Here is a 24,501-nt window from a genome sequence, read left to right on the forward strand (position 1 = left end):
AAAGAGATAGAAACCCTCTCCTTGTTGCTATCTGGCACTCCAGGTTTTCATTGCTGACCAGGTAACAGAGAGATTCCTTCCATGCCTGAAGCTGGGCTGCCACCAGCTGTAAAAATGAACCAATTATCCTGAAAAGCAAGTACATAGCCCCTGCGACATTCAAGGCTACTCGATTTCTATAGGATTTTGTTTATTATAGTTATTCTTAGTTTCCTGTGGGATGGGGAATAAAAGCCACATATGAAACATAATGCTTTTACATGTCAGAGCTTTAAAAACTCAGCTACGCATTGCTATGGGTGTATGTAGTTCACATTTGTTGTGATGGAGAGAGTGACCATTTAAAGCGTCCCATGGTGGTATTTAAAAACAGCTTTAATTTTTATCAGTTCCTAGTCTCAGAGATTCAAAGTTGGTTCTTAGCATCTGTCAAAGGAAAGTGATTGTAGTGAGTACTCACAGCTTTCACTCAGCAGTTGTGTTTTTATAGTTGTGTTTCATTGGGAAACACAATGTGTTGATCTCGAGTTGTTTATGCTAGCTTGGCGTGTAAAGGAAAGGGGACAATCTGTTATTCTCTTGGAAACCAAATGTTCACAGTGTGTGTTGACAAATACATTTTAGTGTTTTTTAAATTTTCACCCTAAGCATCACTCCGTGTGTGGATTTTTAAGGCATAGGAACATGTCACACACACAGGAGCGGAGACCTTCCTGGCCTTGTTCAGGGCTGTGTCCCTGGCACCTAAAACAGAGCCTGGCACAAGTGAGTACTGAGTGAATGCAGGAAGGAAAAGGTCAGATGTCTGGTGATGGGATATTAAAGGTTTAGAGCCAAACAGTCACTTCCTTCCCATTTTATAGAGGCCAACCCAGCCTTTGCATCACACTACTTTCTGTGACGCACATGCTCCAGCTCTTTAGCTTTCACAATCTGTCATCGGCCTTGGTCTGGCTCCTTTTTACTTTTAAACTCAACAGCGTAAGCAGCTAGCTCTCTGAACACAGTGGACTGTGGTTCTGTGGGTTTCACAAAGAGCTCTCAAATGCCAGCTTTGGGCCATCTACGGAGCTTGGTGGGTGAGACCAGTTATCTCCCCATGGGAAGCTTCCATGCCGGCACGGGAGAGACTCACAAGTAATTTCATCACTCAGTCGCTCTTCCACCAGATTAGGACCCTGGCTGCAAATTCTTGTGGCCCTTGGTACTTGAGCACACATACTGCCCATTTGCCCTAATCATCGTTCCTGCTCAACAGTAAGCTTCCACAGGCAGGTGCTGTTACCTCCAGGCTGCTGCTGTCTTGAGCATGACTAGCATATGCTGAGCACTCAGCAAATATTGTGGATGGAAGGGGGTGAGGGAAGAAAGGCAGAGGACATATGGAAATGCTTGAACGTATGCATAGGGTGCTCTGGAAATTTTAGGAAATTTCTAGAAAACTTCAGGTAAAGCTTCCTCTGGAGCTATAACTTGAAAAAAAGTTAGTCTCTAAGGAAGGTCGGGGGAGGCTCCTAAGCACTGGGGAATCCACAGATCTCTGCAAGTGGTCAAACAGCATGCCAAGGCGGGTGGGCCACAGCAGAGAGCACTGCTGGCGGGGTTGGAGGGGCCACACCTGGAGGTCAGCATCTCGAACATTGATAATAGAAAGGCCACATATGAAACATAATACTTTTACCTGTCAGAGCCTTAAAAACTCAGCTACACATTGCTATGAATATATTTAGTTCACTGTGTTTTCTTCTTGGCCAACTGAAGGGCACACTGTAAAATTAGGTCTGTGATGTACGCTGTCAACTAAAATCTCTCCTACTTGGCATTTCAACAATTTATATTGATGATCTACACCAGCGGTTCTCAACCTGTGGGTCGTGACCCCTTTGGGGGTTGAACGACCCTTTCACAGGGGTCGCCTAAGACCATCAGAAAACACATATATAATTATATATTGTTTTTGTGATTAATCACTATGCTTTAATTATGTTCAATTTGTAACAATAAAATTGGGGGTCACCACAACATGAGGAACTGTATTAAAGGGTCGTGGTATTAGGAAGGTTGAGAACCACTGATCTACACTAATAAAAGAGAAACATGCAAATTGGTGTCACTCTGCTACACCCACCAGCCAATCAGGATGAGTATGCAAATTAACCCAACAAAGATGGTGGTTAATTTGCATATGCAGGCTCGGGTGAAGACTGAAGGCTCCAGCCCGAGCGAAGACCGAAGACTGAAGACGACAGAAAACTGAAGAGGCTTGGCTTCTCTGCTGTGGTCGGACCGGAGAAGCCTTGAGGCTTGGTTTCTCCGCTGCGGCTGGAGCAAAGGCCTGGGTCCTGGGTGCCAGAGGAAAACCGGTGCCGGCAGCCAGGGGAAGGAAGGCCTATTGCATGAATCTCTTTGTGCAACGGGCCTCTAGTAAATGTATAAGAAACCAGGAATTTTTTAAATTAAAAATTATATGAAATAGCAGGGGAAACACTTTGTAAACTGTGTGATTGCCTAACCACTATGCTGTACACCGAAACTAATACAAAATAATATTGAATGTAAACTGTAATTGAAAAAAATAATTAAAAAGTTTTAAAAGATGAATACTTAAAATAATTATATGAGAGAACCTCTTATTTTCCCCAGATTTCTATACTTGTCATAAAAAAAAAATCCTCTCTTTTGAAAGCATTGGAGATACAATGTCCCGCCCTTGGGCTCACTGATTCTACTCCACTGAGGAGTGATAAGTAACTGGGCAAAGTGTTACTCCCCCTCACTTCAGTGGAAATGCTAGCGCAGGGCCCAAAACTCTGCTCCCCTGAAAGGAGTGCTGCAGGGGTCCAAGTTGTTCTACCCCCCCACCCCCCTCACACACACACCTGGGATCAGGCTGGGTGGTACAGTCTTTAGAAAAGGCTTTGTTTTCCAATTCAGCTTTAACAATAATATAATTGATGACAAATTGATCCAGATATGACACCTGTGTCTATTTTGCAATTGTCTTAGAACTCTGAAAGGAGGGGCATATGACTAATTGGAACTTTCAAAACCACACACCTGTTCCAATAAAGGTGGTTTTATTCTTTAGTCAGTTGTACTGTATAAGTGGGGGGAAGGGAGAAGAAAGAGAGACTGATATATATAGAGAGGCCTGGTGCATGAAATTCGTACATGGGGGGGAGGGTCCTTTAGCTCAGCCTGCACCCTCTGTAATCTGGGACCCCTTAGGGGATGTCCAACTGCTGGTTTAGGCCCCATCCTGCCAGCAGTTGGACATCCCTCTTGCAATCTGGGACTGCTGGCTCCTAACCGCTGGCCTGCCTGTCTGATTGCCCCTAACCCCTCTGCTTGCCAGCCTGATCACCCCTAACTGCCCTCCCCTGCCAGCCTGATCACTCCTAACTGCCCTCCCCTGCTGGCCTGATTGCCTGCCCCCCTGCCGCCTGGTCACCCCCTAACTGCCCCCCTGCTGGCCTGGTTGCCCCCTAAGTGCCCCCCTGCCAGCCTGGTTGCCCCCTAACTGTCCAGAAGGAAATCAGATGTCTGGAAGATGTCCAGTCAACTCGGCCTAATGAGCCTATTACCCTTTTATTAGTATAGATAAGCTTTTATTAACCAGTATGTTAAATGATTCTCTGATTGTGCTAGCTCTGTAGTTTAAAACTTAACAAAAATAAAATGAAGGAACGAATAGCATCATTTCTAAGTTCTTGGCTAATAAAACAAACAAAACAATAAATATTCTAATTACGTTGATCAGAATAACCATTAATTCTTGTTTTAAATGCTTTTGGGAATTTATCTTATTATCTTTTTCTTCTTTAGGTTATAGTTTATAAGATTTTTGGATTTCATGTATCAGTTTCCCAGGTGGATTTTTGATAATGGAATGCATTTATTTCTATTAATTAGTAGACTGTGTGTGTGTGTGGCTTGGAAAAGGATGTAGAGGCTAAATTACTCAAGATCTTAACTAGTAATAATAACTAGCACTTACTGGTAACACTCTGTTGCAAGTAATTTTAATACAACATGTTTATTTTTCAAAACAAACCTAAGAAGGTACACCATTATGATCACTTTATATACAAGGAAAACTAGACACAGAGGCTAGTGACCTTTCTAAGTTCCCAGACTTAGTGAGTAACACAACTGAGATCTGAGCTTCAGCCAATTTGGCATAAAAAGTATGGTCCATGTGCAGTATTATCAGCATCATCTGGGAGCTTATTACAAATGTAAAAACACAGGCGCCAACACAACCCAGATCTACAGAACCTGCATTTTTACAAAGACCCAGAGCTGGTTCCTGAGCACCTTCAAGGTAGAAGAGATGGGCTATATAATTCACTGTGCTACTTCTCCTTAACCTGGAGAAGGAATCTGGTTATTATTGGAAGGCCTGTAGAGAGTCAGGGAAAGGTTTGAAGTAAGAGGTTGGCAAAATCAAATGTTTTTAGACCAGTAGTTGTTTTAGGTCAATCACTCTGGCTTCAATATGCGGAATGCAGAAGAGGGCAATTCTGGATGCAGGGAGGCCAGTGAAAAGCTACTCTTAGACAAGTAAAGGGAGATGGCAGCCTGAAATAGGGCGGTGGCAGTGACAAAGGAAAAAAGTAGGTGAATATACAAGGGTGCCTCGCAGAACTTAGAGATTCTTTGGATATGTGATTGAGAGAGAAGAGTTAGTTCATCCCAAGTTTCTGGTTGCATTGTGGTGCCATTTACTATACAAGAATATACTTGAAAGAAGTAGGGTGGGGAATAGGAGAAGGAAATAATGAAATTACTTTTAGATTTAAAAAATGGTAACATTTGTGAAGACTGAGGGACAACCAAGTAGAGCTGTTCAGCTGGGAGCTAAAGAGATGGGGCAGAGAAACCATATAAGTTACTTGGGCATTTTGGAAGGGGTCCTATGGAAAATTCCATGTCAAAAATTTTACCTGGCCCAGCCAGGGTAGCTCAGTGGTTGAGTGTCTACCTATAAACCAGAAGAAGGTCATGGTTCAATTCCCAGTAAGGGCATATGCCTGGGTTATGGGCTCGATCCCCAGTGTGGGGCCAATACCCAGTGTTAGACATGCAAGAGGCAGCTGATCAATGATTCTCTCTCATCATTGATGTTTCTATCTCTCTCTCCTGCTCCCTTCCTCTCTGAAATCAATAAAAACATTTACCTGGTTTGTCTCTGATATTCCCCCTCCCCGCCCCCTTCCTCTTATATTCACTGGTATACAAACCTGCTCTGAGCAGTCCTGTACTCAGCAGAGTTAGATTTGTAGCTCAGAAAAGACAGAGATAAAACTTTTGGATTCATAAGCATATGGAATGGATGATAAGTGAAGCAATGCAATTGCCAAGCAAGAGAAAAGGAGTCTAGAAAGTAGGGGAGTAGGGGACTCTGCAAAACAAACTGAGAATAGTGGTCCAAGAGGTGGAGGAAACCTGGGAGTTTGTTATCATGGGAATCCTGGGTAAAGTGTGTTTCCAGGTGGGGAAAGTAGAGAATAGGGTAAAATGCTTTTGAGACACCAAGTCGATAGAGAATGAGGAATGGCTGCTGGACTTAGCAATGCACTAGTAATTGATGATCTCAATGAGCACCGAGGGAAACTGATGAGGACTAAAGCCAGAGTGCAGTAGATTGAGAAGTGTGGGCTGAGGAAGGGGAGGTTCTTCAAGAGATTCATCCGTGAGGCTGAGGAATGAGGGTCACTGGAGCTCAATAACGGAGATGCTTTTCAAGATAGGAAATTTTGAACACGGTTAAATGCTGATGGAAGGAGATAATACAGAAGGAAAAATGAGAGACTGTGATCCCTGAAGTGGAGGGTATAAGATAATGGGCATTCGTTTAGATCTTCCCTTCTGTCTTCCAATCCACTATTAGGTGGGCACAGGGATTCAGGAGGATGGCCAGAGAAACAGGGAGATCTGCTGCAGCCATCCTTTCCACGTTCTGGGGTCTTTAGAGGCTTAACACTCTCACCTTCCATTCTAAGCCTTGTTTTGCTACTTGAATCTTCCACTGTTCTTCCCATGACATGCCCAGAACAAGGGTAACCATGAATTAGATCAGGACCTGCTTTGAAAGTTAACCTTTGAACTTCATCTTCAGCTATAATTCTTGCCTAAACCTTACCTGTACTCAGGTGAGGAAAGTTTAGAGAAACAGCTTAGGCATATACTCCCTCCCCAGGCCTTTTGGCAAGTTGGTGAACCCACTGCCCCAGGATGTTTGAAGCTGAGTTGTATGGCTTCATGGAGAATAGTGGTTCATGATAAGGACGGCAGAGAATACTCAAGGACAGATTTCAGGAGTCTCTCAATGCCAGAAATGCCACTGAAATATCTATTTGCAATGGACTTTTCTGAGAAGAGGGTCCATTGATCCTATTGAGATCTATAATCCCAAAGATGTGGGGGTAGATAAAATGCTCAAGCTGATCATTTTGGAGGGATTCAAGATATTATGGCAGGAAGAGGTTTCCTCCCTCTCCCCTCTTCCCCTCCTCCAGCCCTCTCAGGGTACCAAAAGGTACAGAAAAATGATGATAATCAGACAGGAAAAAGACAATTTACAAGAACATGGAAATGCAAGATTGTTTAACTGACATCTGACTCAGAGCTTCCCATGTGAACCCAAGTATTTGGTTTTCAATTTTAAAGAGATCATGTTTCCTAGATTGAAAACAAATCAAGGTTTCTCTAACATATTCTAGAAAACCATTTATTTTCAATATTATATAGTAGAAAGTTATTGGGCTTGTCTAAGGAACCCAAATTAATCCAGCTTTACTCAAAATGTTGTTGGCAAGTATAATAAAAATAAGAAGTAAACTTGTCAGTGAGGTGATGTTGCATTAAAGCAAAAGTCTCTGCTCTTGTTTAGGTAGAACGGCCCCAGAATTGGCAACTAATGATAACATGTGGGAATAAATAGAGCAAGTGTAGAAAACAGACATCAGCGTTTACCTTTTCCATCAAGCAATTTGGATTCTGGATTTAGGCATAAATCACAATAAATATGTTAAGAATTCTCTTGTATGACATATGTTTGCAATATTTGTGTTGTATTTTAATCCATATACTTTGCTAATAAAAATGCTAGAATGCCATATTATGGATATGAAATGAAGGCTAAAATGACTGAAGGGTTTTTTTTACACATTTTACTTATGAGAATTATGCATTTTATTAATGACTTTTTTTTTCTTTTAGTTTTCACAATCCTGAAACCCAAATTGACAACTGAGAAGCTGCATTTGGTTTTCAAATGGATGACAGACATGAAAGAGGGTCTGACTAAAATAGTGGAGGAGGAAGCATAAACATGGGATACATGCTTTTGCTTAAGTAACTCTATCTCAGTTTCAAGAAGCAATGCTTTAGATACATGAAGCATATTATATATGTGTGGGCTAGACACACAGACATTTTAATTTAATCTTAGAACACCTAAAATTAGGAATCGTCTCTATGCCTGTTACTGGAAAGTAGGCAGATTTTTCTTGAAAATAGGAATCGCACTTAAAATATGTAAAGGACTTCAAAGTGTGCTCTGGACATATAAATCCACCATAAACCTCAGTGATAAAATTAGTCATTCAAATAAATGAAGTCAAATGAAACCCGCCACCCCTTTATGACAATGAAACTATGCCTCGTGAATAAAGACTATTTTCAGAACTCAGGAGGCAGCTCCAAAGAGTTAGCTGGACACTATGTTGCTTCCACATGCATATCATCAAAATGAGAAATCTGAACAGCTCAGCATATAAAGTTAGATAACTGTTGGCTCAAATGGCTTTTAAAAAGTTTCTAAGAAACTTCAAGATCTATACTTATCTGCCAAGTATAAGTTTTCTCTTATGCAGTCACTAGAAAGTTTATAGGAATTTCTTGTACTTAAGAAGCCAAAACACCACATAAAAAACATGTAGGAAACATTAAGGGAAAGAAAACAAAACTTACTTTCTCTTAAAGCTGCTTCTTCCTGCAATTTAAACAGTATGAAAGGAGACAATAAGATGATTGTTTTTCTTCCAGCGCATTCATAGATCAACTCCAAAAGGAACAGAAGGAGCCACCAGAGCTATCTGAGTGTCCCTCCCAACTGCAGCTTTTTCAACTTTGTAGAAGAAAATAGGAGGGTTAAATGGGTTTCCTCCAAGTCTGGTGACGTGCACATAGCTGACTCCTACTGGGCTGCAAAAGCATTCCTTGTCAATTTTTATTTAAAATTACGAGTAACAAGTTCTGTGCAGGACATCCTTAAAGGGCAATCCTGGATTCGTATGTGAAGTAGGATCTGGATAAGCTCCAAAAAGTTTAAGTTACAAACCGCACATACACACTCAAGAAATTCTCACTGCCTAGGCTAAATTAAGGGCACATTCACATTTTAAAAGTTTCTAAAAGGATAATGTATTTTCTGTTTCTTTGATTAATCTGTTTTGTTGGTTCTCTTTCCTGGTGACTAACAGAACCCTTGTTTTACATTAGAAATGGCTGAACCACAGAGCTTTCTTGTTCTTACCTGAAGAGTTGGTAACTTGAGATGAGCCTTTCGTTGTGGCCTCTATCACTGTCTTCTTGGGAAATCTGGGAACTCCAAGCCTTGAATTTGATAGAGTAACTCAAGGTTGTTACCTGCTTCCTGCACCTGCAGCGTGGACTGAGCTTTCCCTGTTTCTGCCTACATCCCTATGAGCTGGCAGCGATTGTTATGTCATGTTCATTTAAGCACAGGCTCATTTGGCTTTTTGAAATCTTCAATTCAAAACATGAAAAGTGGCAAGAAATTTCAAGAACTGAATTTAAAGAAATGTTTGAATATTGAAGTAATCCATAACAGGAATTCTTAGTGGGTCAAACTGACTCACAAAGCAAGTGGCATTTGCTCCTAGAATCTCCATTGGAGGCCATTTCTTTGGTTTGCAAGGTGGGGTAAGAAATATTCTGCCTTAATTACATTTATTCCCAGACCAAACTTAAACTGTCCTTGTTTTAAGTGCTAAAGGAATGATGTTAATATTTCCTGAGGTCAAACTCAGGTATGTACAAAAAAAAAAAAAAAAAAAATTAAAAAAAAACTTGAGCTAGGGAAAGGACACAAGAGCATTCAATTAGTAATAGATTTTAATCCTCATGATACTACTAACCAGGCATTATTTTTCTCCTTTCATAAATGAGGAAGTGGAGTCTGGGATATAAAAAATGCCTAAGTTCCCATCTAGTTATGGGGCCATTACTGTCTTTGTTTACACTATGCTTCCTGAGAGGGTAATCTACATTCATTGATTCAACTTCTGATCTTCCTGTTGCTCCTCAAGCTATTGCAATCTATCTTCCAATTGAACCACTTCACAAAAAAATGCTTCATTAAGCTCATAAATGATATTAACACCCCAAAGAGCACTGTTTTTCATCTTGCCAGAAATTTCTCATCTCTGGCTATGTTTCTTTTTGAAATTCTCTTCCTTTGGTTTACTAAGTTATATATTTTTTTATTTCCTCCTAGCTCTTAGATACTCAGGCTCCCCCCGCTTTATTCACCTCATCATTGCCCAGAGCTTCAACCTCAGTTCAGAATGCTTCTTTGTACACCCTCCATGGGTTGTGACAACAACAAACAATTATGTATTATGACTCCCAAACTGTTATTACTCTCTGTTCTCAACTGTTACCTCTCAAAGATTCTAGGCCTGTATCCTGTTATCTATTGGACATCTTTGTTTAGAGATTCCCAGGCATCTCAAACTCAGTCCCAGATAAACCCCTTCATCTTCTCCCCACTTGTTAGTCTGATGCTGAAATCTAGCTCAATGAAAAGGCTTACTAAGGTAAAATGGTTCATGAATGGCAAAGTTTCAAGGAATGAAGGACACTGAGGACTATGAAACTATTTTTATATAAGAGGAATATAGTAAACTACTTTTAAAATGTTCAGAATAATAGTTAAAAATGTACATATAATATATGCATTAATTAAACTAGTAATACTGAAAATATTAGAAGCTTCAAAATACCATATTTAATAGAAACAACAGGCAACTTTATTTTAAATAAGATTCTTAAATTCCCATGAAGATCATAGTAGATAAACATTTAACAATTTAATTTTATTAACAAATTAGATTTTTACATTAAAAATCAGCCATATAATTTATTTACATAAACAAAGCTGTTCTTATTTACTATGAAAAAATAAGAGCTATTTTGAAAAATGAAAAATATTTAATGCCAACAAAATAAGAATAATTTTTTTATTTGCTTCATTTTATCTTTTATTTTCAAAAATTAAGGTATTCTATTTTCACAAACTATTCTCTAGTTTGACAAAAACAAAGATTACTTTGGTATCTACTGAAACATAAATTATAAAGTTCTTAAGCAAAGACTGAATAAAAAATTTTGTTGGGTGCTCAATATTTTGAAAGCCGAATAAGCACATAAAACTAACTGGAGTTTGTGGTGAGAGGATTTTCATTTTTCTGAAAATACATTAATAAAAAAATGCCAATGGAAAAACATTTTAAAATTTACATTACATTCCTATCAACATTAATAGTCTGTAATATTTAATTCCTTTTACTCAGTTACTAACACTTCGTCTAGAATTAGAGTAGAGGTAGGCAGACTGATCTTTGTATTCAAACATTTTAAAACATAGAGTTTTAAATGCCACACAAGGAATTATATACAACAGTATTTTTTAATATTTGAGATTTAATTTACTATTATATTCAAAATAAATTCCTTTTGATATATAACAAATTGTTGCTTAGATTGATTACTCCAAGGAACTATTTTAGTTTTAATTAGCTTGATTAATTTAATTAGTTTTAACTACTAATAATCTTTAGAAAAACAAGAATACCTACTTCTTTATAAGGGTTTATATTTTTATTTTTTAAAAAGCTTGCAATGATGTAAATACACTTAGAAATCTCTCCACAACAAAGCATTAGTTGCTACAGTGACTACTGATTAAAGAAATGACATTTAGAAATGCAAAATGGATTAATGCCAAATGGAAAAAATATTTGCGTAACACTTTTAGTTATTCCATTGGTAAATTATGACATACCTATTAGCAGCAAGTTTTATTCTTACTTTTGTTAGCATCTTGTTTTAGAATAGAACACAGGAACGCATGGGTCACTCAGATGTTCTTCCGCTGTAAAAGCATCCCTAACGATTCCAACCGCATAACAGTTCACTCCTGTGGGAAGATGGAAGAACCTCTATCTGCCAGAAATAAGAGCAAGGGCTCAGCAATAAAAAAATATTTTGCAAATTTCTGTATGTTATTTTTGAAGCATTTTATATTGACTTTAAAGTAAAATACACAATTTTCATTTTTGACAGCAGAGGGATATTTTTCTTTTTAAAAAAACATGACCACATTTAAAATTTTTGCCTATAATGTAAAAATATGATGATGTCACTAGAAATATAACACAACAAATGAGCCCTTTCCTAGAAATTAAAGACATCAGAAAATTTATTCTTCATTCAGTACACGGAAATAAAATAAATGTATAATTTTTAGAATTATAATGTCTAAAGAAATCTTCCATGGAGAACTCAATTTACAAAAATTCACATTTTTATAAAATTTACAATGAATACAACAGTACTGTTTTAACTAAATTGTGGGCTAATGGGAGATTGGAGATTGTGAAATAAACATTATTTATAACTCAGCAATAACTTTGGGGAAAAACATTTACTACATGGCAAAAGTAAATTAAGTTCATTACTCTTCTGTCATAGATGATTTCCTGGATTTGAGAACAAGGTCTTTAATGGATGAAGAAAGTTCTTGAAGCTCTTTCCGAGTAGTACTGGTGCTATCTTCTTCTTCATTGTCTAATTCATTACTCAAGGGATCCTCTTCCTGCCCAGTCTTCTTATTTTGATGAACTAAATGCTTTACAACCAATCCTTGATACTTTACCAAAAGTGTATGCTGGTCCTGTGAACAGAGAAAGGAGAAGAAAAGCTAACAAACATGATTTAATTTTTGTGGAACAAAGTGGGATTTGTTCAACCAATACACACTGAAGGTCTTCATCTTTACAAATCCCTGGCCATGTAAATAGAAAGCTGAATGTACCAAGGTCCTTGCTCTCAAGGAGTTTATATTTTAGGAGACAGAAAACACAAATGCAGGTTATTTTAATAGTTGATTTGGCTCGGTTCTATCACCAAAGATATAGTCAAAGTGATATGGAAGTTCAAAGAAGCCAAAATTACTTTTAGTTGAGGAGTTTCTCAGAAGAATTTATGCAGAATTTATGAAGAATTTTAAGGGGCCCTTGAAGGGCAGGTTAAACCTGAATAAGCTGAAATGAAAGACTGAACATTATTATGTCTTTTCCAAAAGCTTAATTTCCAAATTCAGAATATTCTTTACCATGGATCAGATAGGATCCTAAAAGAGTATCCTTAAAATCAATCTCCTAATTCATTGTTTGCATTTGTGGAAACAGGAAGATGATGTTATATGTCTTGGTGTTCACAATGATTCACATCTATCCATTAAAAATATTTGCAACCTAAAAGCTTTAATAGTTCCAAGTGCATGGAAAATGTAATACCTCTGGAATTTTACTCTTAAGAAGAGCGATGATCTGTGGGACACATCTTCCAGGTGCATGGAGCATGCTGTGGGTTGAGGACTGAAACAACAGGACTGAAGTGAGGTGCAGGATAAGAGCAGGGTCTTCTGTGACTTTTAGCTGTTCAGCCAGTGCTTGTCGATGCTGGAACAGAATCTGCCTAAACAAAAACAAAACCACACAAATTCTCACCAATTTCAGTTCTTCCCTTCTGTATTCATTTTTAACTTCTCTAGTTTAATTATCTAGTTAAATAAATATTTTAAGGGACCTTTTAAATATGTTTCAGATACTCATAATTCTAAAAGGCCTGAATAAACTAATGTGCTAGAAAAAGATAGAAAAAAAACAATATAGCAGGGATATTCAAAGTATGCCTTTTGAGTGTAGAGGATCAAACAGAAGAGCCCTGATTTAAACAGGTTTCCTGTAAAGAAAGTCACAAAGCTAATAAAAAGTTGCCAGGCTTGATCAACTATGGGATTAGACAATTCTGCTACCTTATCAAGATGAGTCACAGAGGAAAACTGAATTTTATTAAGACCAAAATGCTTCAAGGTATACAACAATTTAGACACAACAGTTCTCAATGCAAGATTCAGATAGTCAAATTCCAATTTCAGATATAACACATCTAAGAATCCTATATAATAAAAGCCTAATATGCTAAGTGTCCGGTCATTTGGTGACCAGTCAACTGTTCAACCAATGAAAGCGCAATATGCTAATGATATGCTAAGGCCACTCAACCACTCCATATGACATGCAATGACCACCAGGGGGCAGATGGTCGACCAGTCGACAAGCTGCTATGATGTGCACTGACCACCAGGGGGCAGACAGTCAACCGGTCGACCAGTGGCTATGATGTGCACTGACCACCAGGGGGCAGACGCTCCAACCGATAGGTTAGCTTGCTGCTGGGGTCTGGCCGATTGGGACTGGGTGAGACGGGGCCGGACACACTCTGGAGCCCTCCCGTGGCCCCTCCCCGGCCCCGATCGTGCACTAGTAGGGTCCCTTGGCCTGGCCTGCACCCTCTTGCAATCCGGGACCCCTTGGGGGATGTCAGAGAGCGGGTTTTGGCCTAATCCCGCGGGCCTCTCCCCTCGGGAGGGCGCCAGATGCAGGGCTCATGGCTGGTGAGTGCTGCTGCGGCGGCGCGAGCCTCTCCTGATTGGGACTGATTAGGCACGAGCCCACAGCAGGCGCAGTGGGGCCTGGATAAGCGGGAGTGGCAGGTAGGAGCTGCCGGTGGCGTTGGACTGCAGGTTTCGGCCTGATCCCCACAGGCCACCCAGAGGGACCCCACCTGTGCACAAATTCGTGCACCAGGCCTCTAGTTTATTAATAAGATAGATTAACTCAGTGTTACCTTTCCCTTTTTTTGTCTCCCCTTTTCACCATAATATCACAAATTTCTGCTGCAGAATCCAGACAAGAAAGAAAGTCTTCTATGCTCTGAAAAGGTGTTAAATACCACAATTAACTTTATAATACAAAGTTGCCTAAAGAAAATAGCCATTTAATGCTGTTTTATAATTTTACACCCTAAATACAATTTTTAAAAAAGGTTATTTTGTCATTAAATGTGAAACTGTAATTTAGCACTTTAAAGAGGGTAAATCGCCCCTAGCTTGGTCTCGCCCTTCACCTCCCAAAAAGGTATCTGAATGCAGAATACTAGTTTCAGACTTAATTCACCATTATTTTTTATAAAAATCTACTCAAAGATCACAAATGCTAGCTCCAATATATATCTACATAGAATCAAACTTTACTTACCTTTTCATTCAAGGAGCTATGGAGTTTTGTGAGGACTAATTTAGTTTCTTCTGATAATTTACTCAAAATTTTTTTTCTTACCTATGGGGGAAAAATTATTTCGGCATTGTGTTTTTGACAGGTGGTAGATATAGGATCAAACAAAAAGGAAAAAAAAGTACATTTATTACTATACAGAATGTTGAAAGGTATTTATCTTTGTTCTCGAATTTTTTAGCTCAAACGAGGGATAATAATATGCTAAAAACATTCTCAAATCAGAGAGCTAGCCAATAGTGGTCAGCCAAAGAGAATAGCTACAGCCTTACTCCTCCCATCTGTCAAGCAGTATAAGAGAAAGGAAAGATACTCTCTTCAGAATTAGTGTAAATATTGAAATAAGTGGTGTCCCTAAATGAAAATGATTGCAAAGTTATGGAATCTAATATGAACATTATTAAGAAACTTGTAACTCAGCAGGAAAAAGGGATGTGACATAACAATAACTAGGAAAAATAAAACCACTGGTTCCCAAGCAATTCAGCAGCATTACTTTTAATAGACTGGTTATATTGCCAATCCTGATATACACTGTACTGAGCTTGACCTAAAAACCTCAATATTTTTTCTAAAAATTTTTCCTGTATTTTATTAACTTTTTAAACTATTTCAGATATGAGAAAATAAAATATGCTCAGATTGCAAAACAAAACACATCAAGAGTGGCAAGAAAGCCCTAGCTGGTTTGGCTCAAAGGATAGAGTGTCGGCCTGCGGACTGAAAGGTCCCAGGTTCGATTCCGGCCAAGGGCACATGCCTGGGTCTCGGGCTTGATCCCAGTAGGGGGCGTGCAGGAGGCAGCAGCCAAATGATTCTCTCCTACCATTGATGTTTCTATCTCTTTCTCCCTCTCCTTTCCTCTCTAAAATCAATAAAATATATTTTAAAAAAATATATTTTAAAAAAAGAGTGGCAAGAAAATCACTAACATACTTCACTTGTAATGGCTGCAGGATCGTCAACTGCCATCATTAAATCCGAAGCTAAGAAGTTGAAAATGAGATTAGTGACATCAGTACAGACTGTCTTTAGCAAGTGCTTGGTAAGGGCAGTCTGGGTATCATCTGAAAAATAAAGGTGTTTTATTAAAATGAATGTACAAGAAAAATTATGAGAATCAATGAATAAAAAATAGCATTAAGTATACCTGTAAAGAACTTCATCCCCTTTTCAAATAATCGAATATTATTGTATAGGTTTGAAACCTCTTCTTGCAAGTCCTTGATTGTGCGCTTTCTGCCAGTTCCAGAGGCAGAAGTTGTTGAAGACATGAATACTGAACGTACCACCTCAAGGTAAATTTTATTAAGAGGTCTGTGAATTTAAGATAAATATATTCAGTTTCTTAAAATGTACTGGGCTTACATAGATACAAATTTTTGATTCTATGGAAATAAGGTTTATGAAAACATCTCTATTTTTTTAAACAAATAAGATTAATTTGGAGAATACTTCATAAGAACCTGTCCTCCATCCCACAAATTATAACTTAAATGGTTTATTTTTCTCAATTTTTAAATACTCAAAGTTATTGTGTTAAGGACAACAAAAACAACAAAAGCTTCAATTCAAATTAAATTCAGAGCAGCTTTTTCAAATTTAATTTGGAGAATAGTAGACTCTAAATCTGTTCCCCATCCTCAGGGATAATTCCTTAAATTCTCCAATTTATTAGTGTATTAAAAAAAACCTTTTGATGTTTGATTCAGAAAAGATTAAAGAATGGGAAATAATTAGTAAGTACTCCAGCTTTTTACATATAAAAATATGATTATGTAATAAATTCATGAACAAAAAAAAATTCATTACAAAAGCTAAATTTCTAAATTCAAAAAGTTAGATGCACTGGGCTCCTGGATTGTATTTATACAACCTTACACGTTGGGACTACCAATTTGAAGAAAGATCATATTATTTATTAATGGTCAAGTAGGCCTCAATTTCTTTGACTTCTGTAACTATAAATTTAGCTTGATTCATTTTAAGTTAGTGTGGTCAAATTTATTCTTTTTAAAAAATGTTTTTATTGATTTTAGAGAGAGGGAAGGAGGAAGAGGAAGAGAAACATCAATATGAGAAACATTGGCTGTTTGAACCAGTGACCCTTCCTTCACAGCATGGGACAACGCTCAACCAGTAGAGCCACACCAGCCAGGGCTAAATTTATTCTCTTTGAAGGCAGTTTGTTACTTTATTTTCTCCTTAATGGTGCACTGTGTGCTTCCCGTCAAATCTAGATAGAAAATGGTCCTTTCTTCCTTTTAGAATAGATGTTACTTTTCATGCCATGGAAGAGACCAGCCAATGATTAGTGCTGGTGGTTTCCACCCAAATACGACTATAAGATCAGTAAACAAGGACACCTCCACGTTCTTGTCTTATTTCCCATTGTCTTGCCCAAATGTTTATTGAACTGCCTTGCCTCTGCAGGCAAAGTCTATAATTTGGTGACTAAATTCTAAGCTTTGGGAAAAAAAAACCCCACCTAAAATATATGTTTTCTATCATCTTGGTAAAAATTTAATTTAATAACTCAATTTCTATCACCAAACAGAAAAAATTTGTTTTATACGTACTTTATTAAGTACTCAGCTAGTTCAGAAAGAAACTCCTCAGGCGCATCTTGTATGCGTTTTCTTAAAAAATCTTCAATCTCATCTTGGAACATAAAAGTGATCTCCGGCTTCTTCTTTCCTATAAAGAAATGAGCAATAAGGAAAAGAGTAACAACAAAACAAACGAATGAGCAACATAAAGGAAACTATTTTCATTAACATATTTAATAAGGTGGTAATTAATGCATTGCCCACTACGGACTCTGATATTAATTTTTTTTGTCACCAATTGCCAATGTCAAATACAATAACTTACAGAAGTAATTTTAAAAATAGGATATATAGTGGCATTTCTTTTGAGTTATATTTTACTAACTTCATTTAATGACTGTTTTTTACAAGTCAGTCAGAAAATAATAAATAATAATTCAGTCAGAAAATAAAAAATAATAATTTCGCCTTGACCTAAAAGAGTTAGATATCCAATCAATCATATGGATGGAAATCTTTTAGGAAAGGATAAATTCTCTTTGTTGAACAATGGATACTGAGCAGAATTTCCTTCTTTATAAAAATGAGTATTTACTAAAAGTCAAATCATCCTTATAATTTACCTAAGATCTTCAGAAAAAACTCTTTATAATCATGTGAACCACAACTGAAGTAAAATTAAGCTAAAAATTGTCTTTTTTTTTGCAAAGGCATAGATTAAAAAGAAACCTCATAACTTTATACCAATAATTTATTTTTGATTTCAAAAGTAATTATTTGCCAAGGAAAATTTATATGTAGCTACTGTAATGGAAATAATTGTTAATTGTGGAAATGTCATGCTTACTCATTTACTTGGAAAAGTATAGGCTGTAGATAAAGAAAGCTAATAATATTTCCCTTATTAATTAAAAAAGTGTAAAAGTGACTATTTTCAGCTAAATTAGGTACTGATTCTAAAAATAAAATCTTAGCAAAAACTAAAATAGCTCAAAAATCAATTTTTACCATGCATCAAGATATAAGTAGTTGAGATCACAACTTTAAAATAGATGAGTAGTATCCTTTATTTCTAAGATCTGCTATTTGTTTTTTCACACCAAATAGTGTCTAAGCTTCCTACGGGCATTTAAAGTTATTAAATTGTATTTCCTTCTAATAATCTTTCACATTGAGTTGACTCTATATATTAGCTGAGAAACTAACATATCCTGATTTCAGAGATTACAATACAACCCTTTTTCAAAAGCAATAAAAGTACTTTTTTTTTTTTAAGGTAGAATGATTTATCAATACTTTTATAGCCCCTCTTCATAATTTACATATAAAAGGAGTATCACATGCCTCATTTAATAATTACTTAAGGCCACAGATATTAGAGAAATTTTTTTCTTAAATGCACTTTCACTCCTATTCCTACTGCATCTGGGGAAAAGGGAAATCTATTTATCAATGAAAATTAAAAATCCACATAGGATAGTCTCAATAACATCTAAAATAAGGGTAGAGCTAGTAGTTTCCATGAAGATACTTTTCCTTTAATTAACATTGTTTTATGCAACAAGAACAGTAGCTATTTTTTACCTATCTTAGGATACTTTAAAGACAGAGCTTAAGCAACTGTTTCTTACAAGTAGTAGCACATTAATAGCTAAAGCCATGTCACTTGATGTCTACATCTCCCAGCTCTAGCTCATACATAATGAACTCTGTGGAAGAGGTAAAATAAAAATCTCAAATTATTATCATTTCAATTTTTTTTCTCTTTTTGCTTGGAAAGAGATGTGCGGTTCACAGTTTATTTTTTTAAACAAAAACAAAGTATCTTAATTTTATTTAGAAAAATAAAGTAAGATGTCTCTTGCTAACTTAACCACATCAAACACTAACAAGCGTAGGGAAAGAAAGATGGATATACTTAATTCTCCCCCTTAGGTAGAAGCAACTAACCAATTAGATTCCTACTTAAATTTGCAGAAATACCTTTTTCACAAAATAGTATAATTTGTTTTGCAAAGCAGTGCAAGACCATAAAAATGACTATGCAAGCCAAAACTATGCAAAGTGTTCTTAATTAAAAATGGGAAAATTTACAATTGTTCTGTGACCTTTTAAAAATGTCTGTGAAAACATTAAAAGTTCTTACTGGTGTATAGGGAAGAGAAAAACAAAACTAATATTTATAATTTAGTACACAGTAATTTAACTCATCACAAACATTGAGAATGAAAGTTTTATTTCTCTGCAAAAAAACAAATCAAGAATAGTTTAAACATTTGCTCCCTCTCATCTGTAATTTATAATACAAAGTAAATATCTTTTCTATGCCTTGGCAAGTTGCCCTACTCCATTTTCAACTCTACAACATTTTATCCTTTGCCCTTTCAACATTGTGAAACATCTCTGAGAATTCCTTTAAAGTTTTTTCCATTTTCCTCATTTATGTCAAGCGCACCTTTACCAAGTTCCACTGGCTGCATAGCTGGAGTCCCTTGAACGGTGACAATGTCAATTCTCACAATCAGCTACTTTTTCTACAACTCCATTTATTCTCGATTCATAGTTTAGTTCCAGTGTTATCACTTTTTATTTATTTGCTGCACTTACATCTTTGACGGCCAATTCTCTTTTGATTATCCATTTTTGAAAAATGTCACATGGATTTATCACTGGGAAACAATGAGGAAACACAACTACATGCTTTGTGCATAAAGTGAATAAGAGATGCATAGTAATCAATCGCTGACAAACTGAAATGTGATGTGATTGTCATAGATCCTGACACATCTGCTATTTATGTGCTGATCTGTGGGTTCAGGAGCTAGCAGTAAAGTTAGTACTTTATGCAATTACTCACAGTTAATATACCTTGGTCACTGAACCATGTTGATTTTTCATACCTTGAACCATGTTGTTGGGAGACTAATGTCATTTTACTAAACTGTGGTAACTGAAATTTATGACCACTGACATTGTGCATAGCAAGGACTTCTTGTATAAGCATATACACCTAACTGTATGCACCTTAAAAAAATGTTAAAAAAAGCATGCATATACAGAGAAAGAGTAAAACAATGCTACAAACCCGTGTGAGATGACTCATCGTCACTATCATCATCTTTTCTTCCTTTCTTCTTGGTTTTTTTAATTTTGTACTCTCTGGCATTGCTCCCACCTCCTCCTCTCACACTTCCACTGCCCTCTGGTGGAAAATGACATTAGTTAGTATTCTCTAACTTAATTACCATTTTAAGAAAATAATGACATTATGTTGTCATACTTTACAGCAGAAAAATAAAAGTCAAATAATTAAACTTTTAGTCACTTTTTAACATGCAAGTATCTTTATTAAAAAAAGTTTTATAAATTCAATAAATAAATATAAAATTTCTTGAATTTGAGCAATTCAGTTATTAGATAGTCCCTGTGCTCTAAATGTAGTCTCTTCCTCCTTCTCTAATGACACTTTTCTGTCATTAGAGAGCTTTTTCTTTGCCAAACTCATTCATTTACCTCCTTTCTTATCATCCCCAAAAGAAATGTGCCCTCATTTTGACCTTCTGTTACCACAGTCTCATGAATATCCCCTATTCCAGTACTTCACAAATTTAATTATACTTGGTTTTGTCTTCTTAGTTGAAAAATCATTACCCATGTTTACAGGAGACATTCTGATTCTTCCACAATCCAACAAGATAAACTTCTTGAAGTATCTCTCACTAATATTTGTATCTTGGGGTTAAAGCAATATTTCACATATAACTACTCAATAAAGCAGTTGGAAAACGTAGGTTTACAATTGTGAGTATACAAACTGCAGTGTACTCTTTCTTATATTATTAATCATTGTATTATTTATTTATAGTATATCTGTAAACCTACTTTTGCCCACTCCTGTATTTATAGAGCACCTAAAAATGTGGACCATTAATATTAAACTGGTTTAGTAGAAAAATATAGATTCCAATCACCTACTGGTTAAATGAAGACTAGAAAAACACAAATTATGAAACAAACTAAAACACTATAAATAAAAGTAAAAAATGTTATTGAGGTGTTTCTCTATTAGATATTTACACTTAAAATATGTACTCACAAAATATAATACTTATATAATAGTGGGATTGAAACACTGAAAACTACTGAAAATATATTTCTTCATAAAAAATTCATTTTTCAATAAAATTAAGTAATTTATATAAAGATTTTTTTAATTCTAAGTGAAATTACCATAAATTTCATCATATCAGATACTTCTAAGTTGTAATTTATTTTTCCTTACTTTTATGATAGAAAAATACAATTTTTTAAAAAACACCAGTCTAAAGTGAATGTACTTTTTATTGCATTGGTAATAAGTTTTCTATGGGGAAGACATTCATACCTGGCATTATTCCATGCATTGTAATTCAACTATTATAATACAATAGTACTACCAGAGAGAAAACACCAAATGACTCTGAGTTTTTAGAAGAAAATAAAATAGACTACTTATATTGACATAGTGCAACCAATTAATTAAGGTGAATTTATAACTATATCTTCAAATAATATGATAAAATATCCATGGCTGTGAATACTACTATGATTTATTGGAGTAATTTACTATATAGTTTTCCTAGAAGAACAGAGAAAAATTTCAAAATATCATTATTGAAAGACTGTAGAAAAAGGCTTTTCAAGAGGAAAGAAAACTACCTCAAAGAAATACGAGTGAATTTCCACAGCAAATAAAAGTTGTTCCTACTATAAAAATTATAGAAAATACACGTTAGTTTCCAAAAGCAAGTTACTAGTATAGCAGTGCTACCTATTATAATTCCCAGTTACTCTAAATTAAAAAAAAAAAAATCTAAAAAAGTAGTATATCCTTGGAAAATTCATTCATTCAATAAATATTTACAGAACACCTAAATTATGTCAAGGAAAAAACAGTACTAGGGGAAAAAACAAAAAAATGAGATGGACAAGTTTCCCAAACAATAAAACATATCACAATAAAACATCACAATACTAAAAGTGACAGGGGAAAAAATGGCAAGATAATAGGATAGAGAGTGATTGTGTCCACTATTTTGGGTGATTAGGGAGGCCTCTCTCAGGAACTGACATTTAAAGTTGATCTCTAAATGACGAAAAGGAACCTGTTATTTAAAATTCAGGAGAGAACATTCCAGATAGAAAGAATAGCTAGTGCCTTGAGGTAGACACGAACTTGCCAACTCAGAATAAAAAGAAAGGCTACTGGGCTGGATGAGGGGAAAACAAGAGATGGGCCAAGCATAAAATAACTTAGCTCTCACAAATAAAACATAGAATAAGTAATCACCAATATTTCCATTTTTATAATCAATATTTAATTCATTAGCAAAAGACTTGGTTAGTATTAGCAATCAAAGGTGAATTGAACAAATAAAAGGCATTTCAATGTGCCTAGCAAATGCAGAGTTCACTGCAACAAATAAAAAACTCATCTTTGAATCTCTGTTAATAATTTATTACCTGTTGCTTTCCTTCTTCGTTCATCTTTTTTATCCTTTTTACTTGTATTACTACTTTCTAAAATGGAGACTTGTTTCAGATCTTCTTCAGTGATTAAATGAACTGGATTATTTTTCATTTCCTAAAATAAAGCATGCTTTCTTTGGTAGGCAAAAACATGTAGCATTACAAAAAGCACACAACAAAAGTTGTTTATATACTCATAATTATTCTTGTTTGGTTTCATTTCTACGGACTATAGAGGTCTGTCTGACAGTTGCCACTAAGACTGTTTCTCTTTGCCCCAAATCAGTCTCTTTCTTTGCTATTCTTGGATTTTTTGTATCTATTACCAGCTAATGAGAAATCCTATCTGGTCTCTGAACAACTGATCACACAGCATCAAATACAATCTTCTTCAGCTGTTATTGGCTGTTTACCACTGCTTAACAGATGACTCTTACTCCATTTCTTTTTGAGACTCCCAAGTCCAATGCCATACTTGGAGACGTAGGATTACTAGAAAGATTTAAAAAATCTCCCCCTACCCCACTCTGCCATAATGAATGAGCATATATAAATGAATTGCACACTTAGCATATAAACTCCTCCTGGACTCAATCTTGATTTCTGCTTTTAAAAATATTATGTTAAGAACAATGAACTATTCCAATGAATTGATTCTGTATTATGGAAAAGGATTGTAAATCTGTAGTGACAAAAGTCCATTTTCATGTTAAAAATATTTCCCTTTTGGTTTTCAAAAGAAAAATGTCTAGATGCTGATAGTTCAAAATGATAGAATCACCTTTTTTTTCTGAATTTGTGTTTAGAAGCAGGAGTACAAGGAAAAAACAGTGATGACCACATTGTTTTTATTTTAGCAAAAGGTCATAAATAAAAATAATATAGGCATTTAGTAGCTGGTAGGTAACATGTAGCAAACATTTTATATAGCATCCTTCCTTTATTTACATTTATCCTTTTTTAAAAAAATTCTCACCCAAGGATATGTTTTTATTGATTTGAGAGAGAGAGAGAGAGAGAGAGAGAGAGAGAGAGAAACATTGATGTGAGAGAAGCATTCATCAGTTGCCTCCTGCACACGCCCTAACCGGGGACTGAACTCCTAACCTAGGTATGCACCCTGACTGGGAATTGAACCCACAACCTTCTGATGCATGGGATACTCCAACTGATTCAGCCACCCAGCATTTATCCTTTTGAGAGTAGGTATCACCATCCTTTCTTTGAAGAAAGAACTGGAGGTCTATTGTTCCAAAGTCAAAGAGTAAATAGGTTGAGAACAGAATTCAGGTTTACTGATATCAATCCTGTGTTATTTTTACTCCTCTCTAATGCTTAGCAGGCCAAATGTAGAAAATTATCTCATTTTTTAGATTATTAAAGAGTTTAAAAGGAATACAGATAAATACAAATTATTTAAATATTTAATAAGCTCTCATAAATTTATTAACAGTCTAAGATAAATGGACTTGTTCTACCTATTTGTGAGTAGGTTTTATAAGTAGACTAGGGGCTCGGTGCACGAAATTTGTGCACTGGGGGGGGGGGCAGTGTCCCTCAGCCCAGCCTGCCCCCTCTCATATACTGGGAGCCCTCAGGGAATGTCCTACTGACGGCTTAGACCCGCTCCCTGCTCCCATTGGGGAGCGGGCCTAAGTCACAGTCTGGCCTCCCTTTGTGGGAGGCGACTGGGCTGATCAGGGGAAGGCGCCAGCCCCATCACCCCGCTGCTGCAGCCACTGCCAGTCACTGCAGCCACCAAGGTGTTTTCATCAACACGGACTCCAGTCCCTTCACCATGAAAAAATGACAACTTTCTTTAGGCATTTTCAAGATGTGTCTTTCATAGGATATGACCTCCCTCCCTCCCTCCCTCCCTTCCTTCCTTCCTTCTTTATCCTCACCTGAGGATATGTTTCCATTGATTTTTAGAGAATGTGGAAGAGAAAGGGAAAGACAGAGAGAAACATCAAAGTGAGAGGAACACTTTG

The 24,501-nt window shown here is 36.3% G+C and overlaps 2 protein-coding genes across 2 annotated transcripts in view; both read right to left on the reverse strand.

Annotated features, from left to right (window-relative positions):
• Positions 1-8,152, reverse strand: part of FHL5 (four and a half LIM domains 5) — a 33,598-nt gene extending 25,446 nt beyond the window's left edge. Inside the window, exon 1 of the mRNA XM_005871474.2 lies at positions 7,978-8,152. The gene's annotated coding sequence lies outside the window, so the exon portion shown is untranslated. The remainder of the gene's footprint in view (positions 1-7,977) is intronic.
• Positions 8,153-10,076: 1,924 nt separating this feature from the next.
• UFL1 (UFM1-specific ligase 1) overlaps positions 10,077-24,501 on the reverse strand; it is a 26,963-nt gene continuing 12,538 nt past the window's right edge. The window contains exons 11-19 of the mRNA XM_005871475.2: positions 22,505-22,625; positions 20,088-20,204; positions 17,033-17,150; positions 15,604-15,770; positions 15,390-15,520; positions 14,418-14,498; positions 14,008-14,093; positions 12,612-12,792; positions 10,077-11,986 (exon numbers count right to left, since the gene is read on the reverse strand). Of these exons, the coding sequence (XP_005871537.1) occupies positions 11,768-11,986; positions 12,612-12,792; positions 14,008-14,093; positions 14,418-14,498; positions 15,390-15,520; positions 15,604-15,770; positions 17,033-17,150; positions 20,088-20,204; positions 22,505-22,625 (1,221 nt within the window). The 3' untranslated portion in view covers positions 10,077-11,767. The remainder of the gene's footprint in view (positions 11,987-12,611; positions 12,793-14,007; positions 14,094-14,417; positions 14,499-15,389; positions 15,521-15,603; positions 15,771-17,032; positions 17,151-20,087; positions 20,205-22,504; positions 22,626-24,501) is intronic.

Source organism: Myotis brandtii, unplaced genomic scaffold (assembly GCF_000412655.1).
Source record: "Myotis brandtii unplaced genomic scaffold, ASM41265v1 scaffold343, whole genome shotgun sequence".
NCBI classification, from domain to species: domain Eukaryota; kingdom Metazoa; phylum Chordata; class Mammalia; order Chiroptera; family Vespertilionidae; genus Myotis; species Myotis brandtii.